The sequence below is a fragment of the Osmia bicornis genome, chromosome 8 (genome assembly GCF_907164935.1).
Source record: "Osmia bicornis bicornis chromosome 8, iOsmBic2.1, whole genome shotgun sequence".
NCBI lineage: Eukaryota > Metazoa > Arthropoda > Insecta > Hymenoptera > Megachilidae > Osmia > Osmia bicornis.
The window spans coordinates 9985134-10006457 of NC_060223.1; the positions used below are offsets into that span (position 1 = coordinate 9985134).

The 21324-nt window shown below is 40.2% G+C and overlaps 2 protein-coding genes and 1 long non-coding RNA gene across 6 annotated transcripts in view; 1 reads left to right on the forward strand and 2 right to left on the reverse strand.

Moving 5' to 3' along the window:
* Window positions 1–36: 36 nt before the first annotated feature.
* Window positions 37–2308, reverse strand: LOC114879932 (U3 small nucleolar ribonucleoprotein protein MPP10). Its single transcript, XM_029195362.2, has 4 exons — window positions 2143–2308; window positions 694–2044; window positions 517–625; window positions 37–445 (listed from the first exon to the last, which is right to left on the reverse strand). Exons 1-4 carry the CDS (start codon window positions 2217–2219, stop codon window positions 81–83), a joined length of 1902 nt encoding a protein of 633 aa, XP_029051195.2. The 5' UTR covers window positions 2220–2308; the 3' UTR covers window positions 37–80.
* A 203-nt stretch (window positions 2309–2511) lies between these two features.
* LOC114879941 (spectrin beta chain, non-erythrocytic 5) overlaps window positions 2512–21324 on the forward strand; it is a 36620-nt gene continuing 17807 nt past the window's right edge. For 2 of the 4 annotated variants that reach the window (XM_029195375.2, XM_029195376.2), the window contains exons 1-3: window positions 12256–12483; window positions 14892–15145; window positions 15358–15525. In XM_029195375.2, coding sequence (XP_029051208.1) covers window positions 12462–12483; window positions 14892–15145; window positions 15358–15525 — 444 coding nt within the window. In that variant the 5' untranslated portion in view covers window positions 12256–12461. Of the gene's footprint in view, window positions 2833–12255; window positions 12484–14891; window positions 15146–15357; window positions 15526–21324 lie in introns of those variants that run through there. The other 2 variants (XM_029195378.2, XM_046286902.1) reach the window with 2 other exon arrangements.
* LOC114879943 lies at window positions 7304–9575 on the reverse strand. The gene is made up of 3 exons (XR_003790003.2): window positions 9374–9575; window positions 8012–8652; window positions 7304–7940 (listed from the first exon to the last, which is right to left on the reverse strand). It is a non-coding gene; the product is annotated as an uncharacterized LOC114879943 (long non-coding RNA).

Below are 21324 nucleotides of genomic sequence, written 5' to 3' on the forward strand. Positions count from 1 at the left end.
TAACAATTGAGGAAAGGTTGCATAAAAGCGGGCATAAAACGTGTACAACATATTTTTATTTAAATAATTCTATACAAAAATTACAATTTCAGCTTAACAGCAGACAAGTTATCCTTTTGTTTCTTTTTTTTATCTGCATCAGTCTTTGCTTTGATGTGACTTTTCACTTGGTCTTGTAACTGATTGAAAAATGCAGTAGACGATTTTGGAACCTTGTAATTTGTCTCGTCCATTTTTATCACATTTCGATTGTTGGTCAATTTCTTCACTAATTCTGCATCGTTCTTCTTTTTCTTAGCGATTCCTGGTTTCAATGCGTTTAGTTTCTCCTTCTTCTCCGTGGCCTGTTGTCGCACACGTTGTTTGGTCTTCTTACGTCTTCGGTCGCGTTTCATATCAGTCTTAGTTCGTTCCGCTTTACCAATGAGATCACCTCGTGGTTTAGCTATAAACAGGATTGACAATAAAATTTAGTATATTTGAATCAAAAAAGGCAATTTCTTCAAAAATATGTACCTTTAATTTCTTCTGGAGCTAATAAGGCAGCATCGCTCATTCCTACTGGAGCCACTTCCTCCATGTTAATTGCAGGAATGTTACTAATAATTTTAATTTCTGGTTTAGCCTGAAACAAATAAAATTAAATTAGAAAGACTCCCGTTCAATTAAGAAATTTTGTTATAAATATCTTACTGGTTTTGGTGTGTAATGGAAATTAGATAAGGCATCCAACTTGTTAAACAAGGAATGCATCATTTCCCGAATTTCAATATGTAATTTTGGTTCTTCTTCCTCTTTCTCATTACTTTCTGGATTTAATGCCTCCTTTTGTTTGAGATATTCATTTTCATAAATCTGAGACAAACTTTGTTTACTCTTTTCTTGGTCCAAGATCAACTTCTTCTTATATTCTAGTGGAGTTTCAACTGGTTTAAACTTCTTTTCAACATCATCCCAAGCTTTATCTTTTATTCTTTGTTTAATTATGTCTTCTAATTTCAATGTGGTTTGTTCAGTAATCACAGGTGGAGGTCTTGTTGTGACATCAAATTCTACAAATTCTTCTAACAGAGAGTTTTGTGGTCTGCTTGTTGCATTCACTTCACCCTTAAGCTGCCAAGCTTTTTCAGCAAGAGCTTCCTCTTCTAATTGTTCAATCCTTTTCTTCAGTCTTTCCTGGCGTGCTTCAAAAGATGATTTCATTTCAGTATCTTCTTTTGTACTGACATTTTTATTATCTAAGCTATCTGTTTCATCAGAATCATTTGTGAGATTAAATGTAACTTTTTTCTTGGAGGGTTTATTATTTGCTGATTCATTCTCTATGTCCATTTCCATTTCACTATCCAAATTGCTGTCATGTAATGACTTGTCATCATCTGTATCTTTATTATGTACAGAATCATCATGATCCTCATTTTCACTTTGTGGACTGTCAAAGAAATCTGCATATTTCAATAATTTTCCTTCCTCAGTTTTCTGATCTTCTTTATCAGAATAATCATTAAATAAATCTACTGAATCATCATCATCATCATCATCAGATTCATCTTCATTCTTCTCACTTTGCTTCTCCTTTTTTTCTTCTTTTATCAAATACTCATCCAATTCTTGCAATTTAAAAAATTTGTCATCTACTATTGATGGTTTCTTTTTATGTTTCTTTGTGGCTTTTTTCTGTTTTTGTGAAATACTTTCCATTTCTGCCTCATCCTCTGAAGTTTCTCCTTCTGTCATGTTTTCTTCATCATTTTCTTCATCCTCTGTTATGTTTTTTTTAATGTTCTGTTGAATTCCTGGCTTAGTTGTACTAACTGGTATTGTCAACTTTTTGTTTTTAGCTAAAACCCTTGAGACATTGCTAATAAAATGTCCAAGTTCCCCTTCATTTTGCAATTCAAGTTGTTGCCAAATCTGTTCTTCATCAAAACCTTCTGTTACAAGTTCTGGTAAAGCATTAGTGTTTCTCTCAGATTGTTCTTTTGTAAAGTCATACAAACGTTTTATGGAATCTTTAAAATTTAGAGCAATTTCATTTTGTACGCTAAAACATAAATGAAATGAAAATATTTAATGAATTAACAGTTCTTAACAAGTGGTATTAAAATAGGTTATACAAAGAAACCTTTATAAAATACTCACTTTAAGAATTGTTCTGGTTTTTTAGTATTGCTATCAATAGCAGATATTACGCTATTTAATATATCTATTTCAGCCATTCTGTATTCACATTTATATTGCAATTTTTGTTTAAATATTATTTAATGAAAAGGTTATGTTCGTTCCATGTACAACACCATGAGCGTAGTGCGATACCTACTGGAAAAGAAATTAATTACGAAATTATCAATTACCGATGTTTCAAATTTATCGTCAACATGCTGTCGTTTCATTGGTCGGTATATTAGTTACAACTAATGCTATTGGTTCTTAACAGGTGGCGCTAATTGGCTGGTTGGCGCGCAGTGACCGACGGGGTCTCACGCAGCGTGGTGGGGGTCAAGCGGTTCAGTCGGAACACGTCCGTGGCGCAGGACGGAGGGAGTCAAGACGAAGAACCGCTTGGAGTTCGAAGCTGTAAACGCATTGACGCAGACCTCGGTATAGTTCGCGTGACACGCTACCGCCAGAAAAAAGTTAAAACGCGTGCGTTTTTCAGTCCGTATTGTGTGTCGCGTGTGTTTACCAGCTGCGTATCAAGTCGGAAAGAACAAAAACTGAGTGTGCCGCTTTGGTGGATTCTGAGTGCTTGAAAAGTGTTTAATCGAGTGTTGTCGCGGATTCACCAGGTGCTTTGGCTTTTTGGATAAGCTTCGTACACACGGAGAAAAGGTAAGAGTACTGATATTTGTCACCGTTCTATAAATCAATCAATCTTGTTTCGCCGCTCGTGTTTTGCGAACGATACAGTCTAGCATACGTTCGATTCGCGTTAGAACGCATGTCTCAGAACGAAATCACGAACATTTTGTGTAATCGTTCGATCAAACATAGAGAAAAAAAATGTGGACCACTGCTCGTGAGATTAGCTTTTGGGTTTGTTTATCGTCCTCGAGCGGTCCGGTCGACAAACAGAAAGTTTACGCGCGCAAAGGTCGACGGGTCACGTGGGACATTTCATACAAGGGATCCAGTGATCCGTTTCGACGCCAGAAAGGAAAAAAGTCGCGTACGAGTCCTTGCTCCTTTACGGCTTTCTTCCGTCACGTAGAAAGAATTCTTTACTAACTGGGTTCGATCGATCGGGGGATTATCCTCTATCTTTTTAAGATAACGATGGATTAAACCGAATGACTTTTTTCACAATATGTGCTTGTTTTTCAATCCTTTACCGACCCTCATTTTATTCGCATCGAGCCTCATCTTTTAAGAATTCTTTCTTATACATATACTTATTTACGAATGAGACATAGTATACATTATTTATATGGCGCTTAGTAATTCAATAGGATTCCTTTTTCGTGAAATATAACCTTAATGTTTTATTGAAACGCACCCTGACATAAATATTTTTTTGAACAGTGATAAATTTCGCAATATATAATTATTAAATGATTAAGTGTATCATATTAATATTATTCATTCATGAATTTCAAAAGAAGGGTATAAATGGAATGTCCCATGGTCGAGTGTTAAAAATTTTGGTCAGAACTCGATCTGACGCGAGGGATCTGTATCGATTCTTCCCCATAGGGAGAATTCAAAGTTTCCCTCCCTCCCGCCACAGCATCATCACGTGTCGTCGTACAGTCATTCCGTTACGAGGTCAGAATTCCTCGTAGAGGAGAACTGGTCGTTTGCAAAGGTCGGACAGCTGGAAAACGCGCGGAAGGGAGTGGGTTAGGTAGAGTTTTCCTTTTCACTCCTCCCGTTGCTGGTCGAACGAGTTCTCGAGATGTGGTTAGGATCCTAACGGGGCGCTAGCGTCGGTGCACGTTGAAATTGGAGCGGACTTCGATCTTTTCCCGAACGGTACCCGGCATTTGATCGGCCTTAGCCCTCGCGTTCCACGAGGAAATAATATTACCCGCCGCGCCGCGCCGCGAGCCGCTGCCTCGAGTTTCTAATGAGCCCCTCCAGACTCTGGCTTCGTTCGTTTCTCTACTCGGCGAATACCGTAATTCTCAATGGATGCTCGTTTTTTCTCTCTTTCTCGCTCGTACCTTCGATGCCTCCCTTTCTCGAGTCGTTTTTCTTGCCCCCACCACCGTGATTTTCACGTCTCTCCCTACCATGGACGCGCCGTGGGCCCTTTCGATGCCCGTCTCGCGGGCGAAAGTCGTGTGTGCGTGAAGGGGGCTTCTAGCGATGGATTCGATCCATCGATCAATTGTTGAATACGCAGGATCAAACTACCGCCGATTTAGGTCAGTAATTCAACGGAGACTTAATTCAAAGTATTAAAAGTTTAACCCCGCGTTATTATATCGTCTTTAGATTCAAATATCAATAGGAAATAAAATGATGGTAGTTATCATTCGTAAATCCGAGGTCATTCCCATCGCTAGTAAACGTTAATCGTAGTACTACTAACGAGTAACGAAACGTAAGTTTCTCATGCGTGCGCGATTGCGCATGCGCCTACACCCGTATTCTGGGGAGTTGCTGGACCGCTCTGGGAGTCCCCTCGGGCCCCTCCTGTCGCTTCCCACCATTTCTCCGTTCAGACGGTCTCGTAGAGGGCAAGGAATCGAGAAAGATAGAAAGAGAAAGATCCTTGGCGAGTCCTGGAACCCAAGACGAGCGTACGAGCGACTCCGGTTACAGACTTCAAGGCTTAACGCCGTACTCCCGCGTTCCGTCAATCGTGGATTTACGAACGGCCAACGGGGGAGAAGAAAATTCTCGCGCGCAATGTTATTCTATCGCAATTACGATCAACCTGTTTCGTTTCGCGCGAGGTAGAAGGGGTTTTCGAACGTGTACCGGTTCGTCGAAATTTGAATATCGTCGCGTGCCAGGAAGGGAAGGGAAGGGAAGGGAAGAAGCGTGACCAAAAGGGACAACGATAGGGGGCACGAGTCACGAGGGGCTGATTTTTCCCTCGTACATCTCCGAAAGACATCTCATCGACGTAATTAGTTGTTAGTCCTGCATACGTGACCCCTCGGCACTCGTCCACGGAATACGATATGAAGGAACGGAGTTTTATCTAGCGCGTACACGCGGTCGGACTCTTCTAGTAGACGGCTCCGACACGACGGTGAATGTAAAACTGCCAGAACGCATGCAGGAATGTAGATTTTTCTTGTCAACTTTCTACAAGCCTCTGACGTCACGACGCCACTCGTTGCCGAATGCATTATAGCCCGTTTCAAAAAAAAAAAGTAGGCTCGAACCTATTAACCCTAGGGACACGCGTCTTAAATCGTATTTCAATTCTTATACTTTTATTATCGACGCGATTCTAAGGGAAAAATTTTGTAAAAAAAAAGAAAACACCCCTCCTTCTTCGAAGCCCAAGAGCAGACTGACCGGCCTCCGCGCGATGCAACTGGCCTTATCAGATGCAACTGGCCCGTTTACCTAGGGCTGAAGTAACAAGCCCTGTGATTGGCGGAGTACGACTGATGAGACAAGCGCGGCTATCTGATTGGTCGAAAGTGATTGATCGATAGGGCTGTTGTCAAAATAACGTATCGTAATATGACTGGTACAAACACCTATAGATTTTTCTTTAATTAAAAATTATTCCTGAATAATATCGAGGAGAAGCGAGAGACCGAACGAGCAAATACCTAGTCGGCTGTGTCGCCTAAGATTACGCGCAATTAATGCAGGAACAGCGATAAGATAAAGGAATAAAATAGTATTCGATTGATCCAACGTAACGCTGTTATCTCGCATATTTGACCCGCTAGCGTAAAATCATTATTCAGTGCCTGTTCTCGGCTATAAATTTGAGAGATAAAACTCGAGAATGCAAAGGGAACATCGAGAACTCTCGTGCAATACTCGAGGAGGCTGCTATCAATTGTAGAACCCTCGACGAATACTTTTTGCCTTAGTTTTTCTAACAATAAATTACCGTTACTTGTAATTTTCTTCTCGAAGAAGAACGCAAAAAAGCGTAATTATTGTGGTTGGTAATTTCACTTGGGTTTAGCCGGCTGAAACGATTCCATCATCGGTACGCGAGTTACATTTCCTGTAATTGAACCGAACTGGCTTTCCATTTCACTTTTCACCGTTACATTTCACCAGGAGGGAATTTAGTTACGATAGTAACCTCTTCAGCGTACTTAAGGGTTCGTTCGATGTCTGAAAACCACTTGGTCCATTATCGGTTGAAGTAGTTTCAAGAACAACGATGACTGCCAGATGATGAAGACGTAGGCTATTCAGAACTCGAAGAAAAATTGTTTCTCGTGTGATATTTTCATTCGTGTAGATCCAAAATAGATCCCGGGAACTTTGGTATCTCTAGCATCTAACGGTTGCTCCTTCGTCGATCACCAAGTTTCCTCGCCACGGAGCGTGCACAATTTTCTGAAATTCAATGGTCCGTTAGAGAGGCAGGCGAGCTTCCTTGGATTCACAGAGCGAATCTGATCGACGAAGCGGAAACTGGAATCGACGCAATTCCGAGGAGATCCACGTATCCTTAGAGCTCGGATCGCAGGGCCGATGGAATGCGCGGGAAAAAGAAAATATTCGCTTAAACTTATCCAACTCTGACTCGAGCTCTCGAATTCTTATTTTTCAATACTTGTTGGTCTTCCTCGCGTTACCGATGGAAGGTACGATAAAAAGAGGGTATTCGACGTGTGGTCTTATTAAATTATTATCGATCCGATTAGACAGCTACTGGCGGGATAATTGGATGACGATCATCGTCTGAAACGGCGCGGCGGCTCATTGAAAACGGCTTGATCGCGCAATATCGATTAAAATTGCTGGATACAGGATACGAGATTTCCTTCAAAGTATCCGCTATTAGAGACTTTGAATTAACGAGGGAAAGGTGGGATAATTGGTGCATCTTTTTCGCAGCTCGCATCTTAGAATTAGAATAGAACATATTTGTCAGGAATACTGTTAATATGCTAATCGACGTGGAAGGAAACATTGTAATGGAGCGAGAACATGTAAAAATAAATTTTGATAAGATAATAGCGGTTAATGATTCACGACTGATCTTCGGGTCATGAGTTACGCACTTTGCAAAATCAGTAAACAGCAGTAAATTTGATTACAGAGATTAAGCGTTTGCATAAATAACTTGTGAATGGAAATATTTCCATTCTCGATATTTTATGTAGTTAAATTTTGAAACAGAGATATTTGTGTCTGAAGACAAAGATTAAAAAATTACATAATATACATCAGTGAACGTTATTTAAGAAAATCATCAGTTTCTGGTTGTTGCAAACTCTTCTTTGCATCTTCTTCTTGAGGACGTGTAAAATGTCTTAAAATTATTAGTTTATTTTTCGTAGTGTCACTTTATCAAGTATTTCTATTGCTTCAGAGTGACTCACATTTGTTGATTCTTGATGTCATCCAATATTAGTAAAGCTTCAAGTTCTATCTTCATCTTGTATTAATAAACATATTCTAATACTAACAGATGATCTGAATTATCATTTGGAATAGGATCTTCCAACAGACCTTCCCCAGGAAAATTAAGTTCTATTCCATGGGGTGTTTTCCAGCTACCCCATGCTTTCAGTAAATGTAGGATGAGAACCTAACATTTCATTGAGGCATTACATTCTTAGGTCTTTTAAGAGCTTCTCTTTTGATTAAATTATCTTTGGAAACCATTTTAGCACAAAAACCTTCAATTTCCTTTCTGATCCTCTTGCATTCAGAAACAGTTGACATTCTTATACCTAAGTCAGCAGCAGCATTGTTCAATGGCTCACCTTCATCTGTTCGCAACAAAGCTTGTTTTCCCTGTCATACTTATAAATATCAAATGTTGAAAACAATATATCCTGCAATAAACATTGTAATTACTCAGCAATGAGCAAGAGTTGAGAGTTATTTTTAGATAGTCTTGACCTACTTGTAACATTCCTACTTGCAACATCAATTAATCACCCAAGTTCTGTGATATAACGAAGAATCATTCTTGGGTTACTTGTAACAAACACTAACATACTTTTCTAAGAAACAAGCATCTGTAATACACAAATTTTAGTGAACTATAAATTCAGCTAATAGAATAGAATTCAAATAAATCAGTCTACTTTCTACTCCGAAATACTCGGAATATTCTGCTCGCAGCGTCCTCTGTCGTTTATCTTTTTTACTAATCAATTTGAATATTCAAAAAGCCCGGGGGGAATCGAATCTAGGGGAAGGTTTGGTAAGCCCCGGGACCATTCTCATTACTGTACATAGCCTCGTTTTTTACAAACTAAAATTCCACTTGTCATCGAAGTATCGAGAAGAAGGTCTGCCGTTCATCGAAATTCAAATCACCCAGTTCCATCGCGTCCGGATAATCCAAGTCCATTGTATTTATATCGCCGATGTAAATTCCCTCGCAAATTCGAGCCTCCTGCTCGACAATGAAGGGGGGCCTAATGTGGCGCGTGGGAGTACACAGGCTATTAACGTGAAACTTACAAAAGGTACCGCAAACCACACTGTCCTGTAGAATACGACCCACCGGGATCCTCGTGACTGAATGGTGTACATTTTCTGCGAAATAATACCTTTCATTCAGTCATATTCTAGATAATACATGGGTAGACCAATGGGTCAGGTATATAGCGAAGTACATTAAAATATATGAAATTGCGAGTTCAGAAACGCAGATAATCGGATAATGCAACTCGTTGCTTAATCTGTTATGTGAAAGTTATGATTTAACGATTAACGTCCGGCAGGAAATCAAGTGATTCACCTACACCTCGTAATTAAAGGTGATTCCTGTGAAAATTTTTTTAACGACCAGATAATCCCTCTTTATTTCACGATTATCGTAATAAGTGTTTTCCCGCGAGCAACACCGAGGTCGTTGTTACTTAAACGATCAAGAACTGAAACTGTTACGAGGAGTTCGGAATGAAGGGTTCATTGTGAGAAAGTCACGCTAGTATTTTTCATTCATTCAGAGTTGAAAATAAAATCTTTCCGGCCGTGATATACTTTAGTTTCCGATCGTGACTTGACGAAAACGGAGCCGAGTAAGAAACCGGAAGTGATGCTAGAGTCGGCGCAACGGTAGATCCGACGCCATCCTCGCGGTAACTTACGGATCGTGAAATTGAAATGAAATGTCGGACGCATGTGCAAACTTCCGCGAAACCGGTGATGTCATTCGTATTAACCGACTGTCCTCCGACTAAACAGATTACCGCTGGATCGCGATGGAGTATTCTTGTTTCGCGGTTATGTAAATCGCGAATGTAATACTTACATGGAGACCGACCGATCGTCGTTACGAGTCGAAAGGCTTGAAATCTTTCAGTGACTTAAGAACAAAGAGGAGAAGGAATCGGGAACAAAGAAGAAGATACTTGCCGCGTTCGATAGAGCTAGAAGAAGATCGATGCGCGGCAGGAAGTTTGAAATTGCCCCGGAAATACGGTGAACGGGAAGAGAGGGCTGTGGCAGAGCAGAAGACCAGGTGAAATCTGAACCGTATTATTATCGAGGCTTGTCCCAGAGTCGGATGGAAAGAGACACCGACGCACTATTGACACTGATAGTCCGGGCAAACATTCATCCAGTCTTCTCGCGTATACGTGCACATGGTCGTTGGGAAAAAAAAGAGGATGTGACAAGGTCTAGCAAGTTCAAACGACATGACGACAGGCCTATATTTGGTGGCTGACAGACTGGTCCCTTCTGTTTGGTGCAGTGCTGTGCGACCCGACTGCACGCATGCATCGGATACCCACACGTCCCTAATTTACATTTTTACATTTACCATTACACTGGAAATCGTACGCTGTCTCCAAAATCACAGCTAATATTAATATTACAGTAGTCTCTCGTTATATTGCCGCGGTGAGCCCGTAATTGTTCTCCCTAGTTTGGCAGCACGTTGCATCAAGGTGTACATACCCATTTTTCTCAATATCTCAAAGAAATTTCACAATTTCTGCAGTCTGGACCTAGTATTTGCAAAGTTGTATGATGTTAAAGAAGATGTTTTCTGTGCAGTCTGCAGATATAATATCTTGGAGCTTACGACACTCTCTTATCTCTTCCCGAGTGTGCATCGTGCTCTATCAAACTAACACGAGAACGTTGCTCGAGTTCTAAAGGTGTCGAACAACTTGCGTGCCTTTTTCCTTTGATCGGAATTAGAACGATGGATAGCCACGCGTTTTACTTTCTTTAACGTAAATAGCAACACGTAGGTCGTTAGAGAACTTTCTCCGATGATTTTGGTAAGTGTTCACGTGTATGCTAATGAGCTACGACGTGTGTGTCCGTGAAATTATATTTAACAATATTTTTATATCCATAAGAGCGTTGGATTCGATACGATAATAATTTTCTATCGGTTATGAAAGAATACGAGATTTTATCTAGACGTTGCTGAAACCCTTTGAGGTTTCTTTGCTTCTAACATGGCGCATCCAGCGTACTTCCGGTTTCTATCTCGTGTTTCCTATTCGCCATGCGAATAAACCAGCTCGTACGGTACCCATTGCAGTCGAAGCTGAACGATGAAAGTTAATACAAGTGAAAATCGGTTTTGTTGTTACTGTAAATATTAGGAAGGAAGTGATCGAACGTATAAATAAACGCAAACGTGATAAGTTTATCTTGATGATACTTTCTCCTGTGTAAAATAGTTGAAATGAAATTCAAGGTAGAAATGAAGAGTGTTTAATTAGCTAGATGAATGTTGTCGAACGAGATAGGGTAATGGAGTAACAGCGGTACGATGAATTCATCCATTATAACGTCATCGCTACTTTTGTCAGATAATCATGATCGGAGTATGTCGGGTAAAAATGTGACATAATCGTCGGCAATTTTCCTTTTGATTCGCAATATTTTTTTCCACGTACAATATTCCCGATACCGACGTTTAATGGGGAATTTATCTCGAGCGGTGTAAAGGTCTGCCGTCTTATCGCGATATATCTTGGAGTTAATTAAAGCAATGACTGTCGAAGATATCGGCGATATTAATAATATTCAATTTTCTGTAAACTTAAAAATCTTCGCACGATTGATTTCGATGTTTCGAATAATCATTCCACTTCGATGCGTTCCATCGTAAGCGCGTACTTCCGGAACGATGCCTCGTTTCCTGCTACATTGACGAACCTTACAACGATTCCGCGTATTTGAAAATTACATCAGAACGAGTTAAGTTGGTTCCATAAAAAATTTATTTGCGCGAATGACGCGTTTTTCTGTCTCGTGACATCAGAGGCTTAGGTGATTCAATTTCAACAAAGATTATAAGGAGGTAGTTCTTTCATTTTAATTTCGAAGAATTTTTTTATTGCAACTTTTACCTGAATACTGCTAGTTTTTTCACTTGATCATTATAGAAACAAATTATCCTTGATTACAAAATCAAACTAAACGTCTGTCCCGATTAATGTATGCAAATGTTATTCTAACAGGATAGACGTTCTTGTGAGAAAAAAAGCGTCATGGTTCTTGTTCAATTATATAATTACATCGCAATTTGTATACGAACGATCGAGTAGGAAGTTGAAAACGATGTACATGCGACACCCGATCGGTCATGTCTGTTTAATTTCATAAACACGTCTCTTATGACTGCTATTAGCTTTGAATCATTTCTATTTTATTCGATGCTTAATCGAAATGATAAATCGTATTTTGTTTTCAAGAAAATTTGATGAAACCACCTGCAGGTTACGGTAGTGAGAGGTGTACAGTAGCGAGTAGGGAGGACTTCTCAGAATAAGATGGTGATATAGGTACTTACATTAGATATAAGTACTTAGAATCTAGGGAAACTTAAAATACGGAATCGCCCAATCTAGGGAACCCTAGAATACAGAATCGAGTAAAATCTACTACCTTGCATATTTCTTAGATTTTTCACGGGTTAAATCATCTTCTTTTCTCTCTTTCATTTAATTACAAAAATTATTATTAGGGAAATTGGCCTTAATGTTAATTACGTGGTGATTTTTAACACTCATTTCAACTGGTTTGATAGTTCTAGTGTTAAGTATTATAACGAGTGGTGGTATCTCCTGCTATATCGCCATATTCTCTAGGGAAGTCCACCGTGCTCGGTGTTGTACATGTACACTTGTACTTAGCTTCGACTACATAAAAGAACAGTGGACATAACACTCTCGCGATACGCGATAAGAGTCCTGTCTGTCAGTGGTCTTTGGCTAACAGCTGAATCAGTTCGGTGTCGCTGTTCGCGAACGTCCAAACGCGATCTACTGTTCGTTTAGAAACCGTGTGTTTTTTTTTTCTCGAGAAATCAGTTAGTATAGTGAAACGAGTCATGATTACAAGGATCAACGGCCATTAGAAGAATCGAAGAGATGATGTCACGCAATTATTACGGTATGTAGTGTAATTACTAGCCGAGGAATATGCGAATCATCCCGATGGTCAGGGGATCACAGTTAATTAATCGAGCGATCTTTGGTATTCTGAAAATAAATTTATATTTATTTCTCTCCCAGATTGATTCTGTTATCGAAATTCATTCGTAGCAGATATAGTTTACGTATAGTTACGTGTTGTTCGATGTTCGACAAGAGAGTCGATGATTAAGCAACCACACCTGTTTGCTACTTTATCTGTCTAGATAAGAGATTATCTGTTGAAATTCTCGTCGCACATTCCATGTAATTAGAGCTCAATACACGGCCTCTGGGTGTCGTTTGCTGTTTAGCTGTGAGTGTCGTGAAGCGGCTCCGGACTGGCTTTAATCTTCGTTGTCTGCGATCTTCATTGCGTCTATTGTCCTTTCATTAGCCCCTGTTTCAATGATCTATGTGTCATTCGACTCTTAATAACAATATCAATGTATTCTAAGAAACGTTTAGAAAATGAACAGCGTTGAAGCAGAGGCTCCTTGATTTTTAATTAACACATCGTTAATTGTTGACGCAAAGCGAGGTGTTAAAATGTTATTTTAGAAATTTACGTAACCAGCCGGCTCGCTATACTTTTTCTACACAGCGAATTCGATGAAAAATACGCGAATTCAGTCGGAAAGCTAATATTTCGAGCTGCTTTAACAGCAAGATTTGCGCGAAACGAAACGTGTTTGCAGACGTTCCGCTCGAAGAATCCCAAGTGCGTGCACACATGCGGTTGTTACATCGCGTTACATGGTTTCCAGCAGCTTAGAAACTTGACGACTAAAGCCAAAGAAAAACAGAGACAGAGAAGCTAAGCACTCTAATCAAATCTCCGATGCTCCCTGCTTGTCATTGCCCTCGGTTCGCACGCGAACGACTATTGGCACGCTTTTCAGCACGGCTTCCTTCACGCCTTGAACGTGCATGTTCATCAGAATCTTTTTTAAAATATCGAGATTCGAATGATATCGAATGGCGCTAAATATTTAATCCGTTATAATATTGGACGAAGCGAAATAGTATGAAATAAAATGTAGAACTATGGCGCGGAACTATTTCAAACGGTGGTATTATTATCAGTGTACCCCGATAAGGTATATCTGCCTGGAGAAAAATTCACTTCCATGCCGTAGAAATAGAAAATCATCGCCCACGAACAAGTAGATCAACGTCACTACACAATGTCCTTCACATTTTCTCTCCCCACGAATAAACAATAATATTATCTCTCGAGCGATAAGCTTTCTAACACGAATCGATTATATTATTAATGCAACGCGATGATAAGGCACGAGGATCGAACGTGTCGTTGATCGAGATCGATTTCATGGAAACTTGAATTTTTAATTTATTTTAGGTCACGTTTCGGTGATTCGTGTGTTTCAAAACACCCCCTATATGCAAATCTCATTTTTTATATTTCATTTGAAATATTTGTTGCCGTGTAACGTCGTCTGTAAGGTTTCTCGAGTCAGATGAAAACAAAAGGATTAAACGTACTTTCACGATGATTTATTGGTCGAATATTGTGAAATATTACTGGGAATTCTGATATCAAGTAACTTCAAACTTACCAGTTGTGACGTTTGATAACGTGACTCGAGTGGTGTTTCGAAGCTAAGAGAACTCTACGATTCGAGAGGATAAATAAAGAATTTATACGAAATAACAGTTTGAAATATGCCTTCGTTTATGTCGATGTTAAACTACAGGATCGAAATGTTTGCCCGAAATAAAAAAGTAGATCCAGCTAAGAGGTATGAGACTGGTCGAGCAAAATCCGTGACCTCTGGTAAAACAAGCTTTAGCATTTACGAAACGAGTTCCTGGCTAAAATATTCTCGGGCAGGTATTAATTAAAAATCGTGATTCCTTTCGCTGCTGAATTCCTTATTTACGTCTGGATCGTTCGAACAGAGGATAATCGATATTAGAACAATTAGTTTCAAATTTTTTATTTTAATCCTTTACACTAGTAACATTATTGACGGAAAAAAAGAGAAAGGTGGGAGAAAAAGTAAATAAGAGCAAGTGCTAAGAACGTGTAGTCGAGGAAACGGACGGCTTTTTGCCAGCATTCGTGACTCGACAAGATTATTGTCCTCGGTTTATCGTCGCTCGGACATGTGTCATAAATTGTTTGCCGCCTTATAAGGGCTGACAGCCGAATAAACGCGAACGGGAAGGTGAATCGTTGATTTTTCACGTGCACGCGAAAACGGGAGGCTGGATAAACGAAATTAATGTTCTCTGCCTACTTACCGTAAAATTTGAATAAGAAACGTAAACTTCCGTTTCCCTTTCAAGCGTCTGTTTTTATACTTTCACGGTTAATTTACTCCACGGTGTGTGTCTAATTTTGGGTGAAATGTTTGGTTTCAGGGGCGCAGTATGTGCCCGGCGCTGGGCTTGGCGCCGCACCCCAAAACAGGACCTTCAACTTTGAATACGTACCACCGTCTTATCCACCGAGCAGAGCCGACAGATACAGGGGTGGTCCTGATATACAAAAAAGAATGACTCAAAGGGAAGACGCGCTTAAATTTGAGCAGGGCCGTATCAAGGCCCTGCAAGAGGAACGTCTCCATATACAAAAGAAGACGTTCACGAAATGGATCAACTCGTTCCTCTTGAAGGTGCCGTATTTAAAATGAATCCTTCCATATTTTTTTAGAGAATCTTAAGTACAGGGTATTTCGAATTTAATGTAATTTTCTCTGCTGACAATGTTATATAATATTAAAATGAAAACAAAACGATGGTAATATCGTTGGTACACGAAGTCTCAGGCGTATCTACACAGGAAGAAATCCAACGAGTCGTCGAATCGATTACTTTCACTTTACAGGCACGTATGGAAGTGGACGACTTATTCACGGATTTAGCAGACGGCAAGAAGCTTTTGAAATTATTGGAAATCATTTCTGGCGAACGATTGGCCAAACCTAACAATGGGCGGATGCGAGTGCACAAAATCGAGAACGTGAACAAATCGTTGGCGTTTCTTCACACGAAGGTAAGCCTAAATTACGTAGGAAACTCTAGAAGATACCTGTAATAGAATTTAGGGAACCCTAGAAAGTACTTAGAATCTCGGGAATCTTAAAATACGGAATCGCCAAATCTAGGGAACCCTAGAATGTAGAATCGCCGAGTCTAGGGAACCCTAGACTACAAAATTGAGTACAATGTACTATTTTGCATATTTCTTGAATTTTTCACGGGTTAAATCATCCTCTTATCTCTCTTTCATCTATCGAGCAACAAACGGATGAATTACAAAAGTTATTATACCTCTGACAAGTAATGTATTCGACGCGTTTCATACACAATCGCGTAAGTGCATTATAACCCATACGTGTGCACACATATGTACCTGCGAGCCCTGTCATAAAACTATTATATCATAAGCTACGAAGCATAGAGGCCATTCACGAGGACTTTGCACTTGCAGAGCTTCGGGCATGCAGTGTTCCGCGTTCACGTAGGACGTCTCGAAACTCTGTGGTTCTATCGACTCCGTGAAATGTTGCTAAATGCACTTTACCGCTCGGACAATTATTTGTACACGCGTGAAAGATCGTACGATAAAACGATCGTAACGCAATTGTGAAATATCCATGGTAGAAGTCGTAAATGATCTTTCGCATTCGATCCATTCGTACGTCGCGTCGTCTTTCTATTTGTTCAATAGCAACGATCGAAAGAAAATCTTTGAAAATAATAAATTCTTTTACTTTATCATCCGAAGACCGTTCGATGATTATAGATGGTTCACAAAATCAAGTCACGAATCGTTCGACAAGACCTTTCAAAGATCAGAGTCATCGAGTGGAACGGAACGTTGGCTCGGTCAAACGTGAATCGAAGCACAGATAATATTGTCATTTATTAATGCGCTGTCGTGGAAAAGCTTAGACGGGAGAAAATTTCCGTTTTCGCTTGCATAATCTTTCTTGCGTAACACCCATAAGACGAGAGAGTAATGCTGTCGCGAAATTCGAAAGACAATCGTGAAAGCGTGAGAATTATTTTCTACCAGTTCCCTAATGAACAATTAAATCCATAAAGTTAATGAACAAAGCTGATTGTAGAGATGCCGAAATGGTGTCTGTTTAATTATTCGATAGAAGACTTCGTTTATCATTCCGGGTATAAAATTCCTAGGGAACCCTAGAAAATACAAGGTACCCTAGGGAATAATTTCAGCCACGTTAATGGTAGATAGATCATTGACCAGCCGATGCCAACGCCTCGTTTCATTCGATCGTCATTCGATTCTCTTGTTACCGGAAGTGTCAGCAGCTCGTCTCGCGTCATATTTTCTCTCTCACGGTCTCACGTGTTCCAGATTCAGGCGTATTCGAAAACTGGTTCCTCCATCGGCTGCATTTTTCTCATTCTTTACCTCGGAAAGGTCGTCTGAGAGATAGAGGAAAGTTAAAAATTTTGATTTACGAACCAGTCCCAAAGTCTACAATAATATTGACAAAAAAAAACCTGAATTGATAAATGAACGGAAATCTGTGTATTCAAAAATGACTACTAATCGCAGCGGCAAGTTTCACGAAAGAGAAACTACCTGTTTAACAAAATTCCAACGAACGAAAGAAATCATCGGCATGTCGTTTGCAAATCATAAAAGAAGAAAGTACTTGAACGTGTTCCAAGAGCGAGTGAACGCATTTCAAATCGACCGTTTTTCTCGGTCACAGACAGGCGTGAAAATTTCCTTTTACGGTGGAAATTAAAGAATAAAGACACGTGTCTAACGTTTGAACGGGTTAAAAATACGAAGAGGAAATATCGTCGATTCCTCGTTGAAAATGAAGGAATTTCCTCGACTTTCTAAGAGCGTGGTCGGTTGAAAAACGTTAGCGGAATGTTTGCATTAGCCGAGAATCACCTTCCAGAAATAACTCGTGTCCTTTCCAGTAATCCAGGTGGGAGACGACACCGTCATCGTGGCGAACGCGATAAATGATTGATTCAATTGTCGCTCGATCGTGTTTCGAATTCGAACGCGAATCGCCCGTCGCTTTTGGCCATGAATTTTAATCATTGCCGCCTCTTTTAAGCCTTAACTTTGAAGTCCGTTTAAATTCCAGAGAAACGTGGATATTGAATCTAGGGATCCCTAGACATGCTCTTCCGAAGAAAAGTTATTTGTTGAAAAATTGAATAGTTGAGCTTTTTTTATCGAAAGATTTCAAGGGAAATGATTATCCGTGACGGTTCGATCGATCAATTTATTCGAGCATGGAAAGGACACGTTTCGCGCGTGCTTATTACCGCTTCGTCGTGTTACGAGATCCGCGATTGCGGCGTTACGTAAAAGGATCTTGCTAATCGTGTTTAAAAACCATCAAATATGCGGACGTGATTTTAACAAGTACGAAATTTATATCTGTGTACCTGGTAATCGACGTTCAACCCTTCTACCAGTGATCATAGAACCTTTAGCGATCGACTGCTGTAAGAGACACTTTTACTTTTATCATTCGCACGTTTATTAGCATGGTAATTATTAGTCGTTGATCTTTTTTTGGCAACGGAAAGTCTGGAATCCTTGAAGCTTCATTTGCATGACAGAACGTCGACGAAATAAAGCTGCATAAATCATTCTTGCAACGATAATATTATTCGCAGCTAAACCGTTGACTCATTCTTCCTTTTATTTTTTCGTTTACGACAACCTTGAAGGTACTTGTGACCGATTCAACGTTGTTATCCCGAAGCACGGGTGGGCCCTTGCCGAAGGATGTTCCCTCTCGGAGAAAGAATCCAGCAATTAGGGTGGCACGGTTCCGAGAAAACCGTAGTCCTTGGCATTTGAAAGGAACCACTCTTCGGTAACATAGAAGAATAGATAAAAAGCAAAATGCCCGACGAAAGGAAGAAAATGGAGCACAGAAGGTAAAAACACAAAGGATACCGAATAAGATAAAAATGATGAGAACGAAGGCAAGGAAATGGGAGGCGAAGAGAAGAGAAACGAATGCCTGCTGAAAAAGAAAGTGAAAGAGGATTGACGAGGAGGTGCTCGTAAGAAAAGGATCGAGAGAATTTTTTTTATTAAAATCATCGATTTCAAGTTTCACCCTCCATCGATGCAACCTACCCTTTCTACTTGAAGCTGAAGCAACGAAGGTAAACATCGAATAACAGAAGAAAGGGAATATCAATTCCCATCCTGTAAGGGTATGGTAAAGGATGCAAAGATCGGACAGGTCGAAGAGAGTCAAGGATCGAAATCGAAGGGAGAGGAATCTCTGGAAGAAGGACGGGAACGAAGGCAGGATCAAAGGAGCGAAATTGTGAGAGGAAGCGAGAGGACTTGAGAGAAAGAAGGGTCAGCGACCGAAGCGAAACTTGCTAGACCGTGAGTCCCGCAGATGTGAAATGAAACCAGACGGCACATACGTTGCTCGTGTGTTGATCATTTCACGTTAGAGCTGCTCCGACCCAAGGAACCGATCGTACAGGCCTGTCTATACCTTGGACCGACCCTTCGATTTTCTTCTAAACGAATCTTTCAACCGGTATTTCGATGATTCTGTTTAAAGAACGATGACTTGTCAGCTGATTCAGAAAAGATAAAGCATCTAGCAATTTGTGATATCGTGTAGACAAGGATTTCACTTTGTTTGACTACTTCTCAATAATTGTCACGAAGGGTATCGCGGTGAATGATTAAACTGGGAATACGAGTTTGCGTTCGAACGGTCGCTGATAACCCTCGCGACGGCGTCGCCCCGTTTAAACGAGGATAAAATGAGAAATGGCCGGGTAAACAATTAATTGGAGCAGACGTAAGTCGCTTATCGGGCCGCGAATTAATATCGCGTCACGATTGCGGCCAAATGGGATACGAATGTGGTACAAAGATCGGAGGAATAATTACAGGCAACGAATATTTTTTTTCTTTCTTTAATACAATTTCCAGAATATCCAAAAATTATATTTAAATTATCGCTTATGCAATGATCCACTGATCCGAGGTGTTAGATATTTCAATTTTCATAAAATATCAGAATTGTATAATAAATTACAAGCTCGATGCGGGCTTAAAGTTAACGTAGGATGCATGACTTAATATCACCATGAGTCACGATCATTGTGGTATAATTATCGGTTGGGAACTCGTCTTCTTCCGGTGCTTTGCCATATATTCGATCATCGTATAAAATAACTTGTTTGAAATTATTTTATTCCATAAATAATCCAGGATCTAAAAAAAATAATTGAATACGATTTTATGTCGATGACCTCGTATGCATTTCCCAGGTTTCTCTTTTTAGCGTAAAACCAGAGAAAGCAGTACAGTAGCGTTTCGAAAATCTAGAAAGAGGCTACTTAGGACCTCGAACGCAACAAATTAGACGTTTATTATAAATATCTTCTCGACTTTCCATGAGGAGGAATCTGGATCGTTAACGGTACAAGTGAAATACGACTTTGCCGTGAATTTATATTTTCATTAAAAAGAAAAAAATTTTTCAATATTCAACGTAACCAGACGAACGAGGAGAGGAGAGAAAAAAAAATGGTCCCAGCTGTTCGGCGGCTAATACCGTGACGATGCAGGAAACAGAGAGGTCCAGTTTGTCGAAGAGGTACAGGTTTAACGGTAAAGCGGGATAACCGATGAGAATCGGCACATATGATTCCTTAAACGATGACGAAACACCGGGAATCTTTCCGTTCCCGGTGTGCAGCCTCGTGTCTGCACGGTCACGATCAGGAATGTCCTTTTGGAGTTGCCGTTCGCGTGCCTTCGATCCACATTCCGCAATACTGCCAAGAATGCCCGTTGCCAGTTGTAAACGATGCCGTAGGAAAACCGCTACGCGGCCCGAGTCGAACAGATTCGAGTAAAGAAGAATTAGGTAGATGGAAATCACTCGTGGTTCGTGGATTTCCATCCTACCATTAACTTACTCTATGGAAACCGAAGCCTCGTTTTCACTTCGCGATAGATCCCATCTTAATCCGTCTGTAAAGGGTTAAATAATGATCTTATCGTCGGCTAAACGATGGTCATTAGTTGTTGCGTTGTGTCGCTAGACGCGGTGAACGTTGAACGTAGGAGTAAAATTGCACGTTAAATGCATTAAGAATGCTTGATCCCATTCCATTGGTCCCGCGGAGACCGTACACCATGGTCCCTGCAGTTTATTACAGCCACGATGGAATTAATTTCCGCGAACGTTTCCATTAACTCGCTTTGCTTGCTTCTCTTTGCGCCGCGCCGTCCCGAAGCGCGTCGATGCGGTGAAGAAGATTGTTCAGAGAAAATGAGACGAAATTTAATCTCGCGTTTGCGAATGCCGTTCGACAAACGGTAAACGAAGATAATTCGCGAGTACCGGCTAGTTAAGAAAATTATTGAATTCATTCAGAAATGTACGCGTGCCTAGTAGAATAATTGTACGATGGCAAATTAATATTCCTCGGGCAATTTTATTTCACGCTTCGCTTCCCTGACCCACTATCTCCTACGACATCGTCCGGAGCTTGAAATTCAACTACGTATTCGCAACTTCATTAAATATTTTATTAAAACAAGTAATACAGAAGACAAGTCCTATAAACCTGCATCAGGATATTCCTCCAGGATGAGTGTAACCGATAACGGTGCAACGGCAATTAAATCGAAACGAATGAATGGTTGATCCGATAAGTATTACGGGAGGATATCTTTAAGGACATCGAGTACGTTTAAGTAGGATACCAGGAGCAACCTGTTTAACGAGAAAATACCTTGTAAAGTTGTTGGAAGATCCTCGGACGGATTAATCATTCTCGCTCTTAA

Bases quoted from the DNA above. Each gene is read 5' to 3' on its own strand.
- LOC114879932 (XM_029195362.2), bottom strand. From the start codon at position 2,219: ATGGCTGAAATAGATATATTAAATAGCGTAATATCTGCTATTGATAGC. The intron at 2,045-2,142 runs GTGAGTATTTTA...TTTATGTTTTAG, and splicing joins AAACCAGAACAATTCTTAAA to CGTACAAAATGAAATTGCTC. The intron at 446-516 runs GTACATATTTTT...TCCTGTTTATAG, and splicing joins AGCTCCAGAAGAAATTAAAG to CTAAACCACGAGGTGATCTC.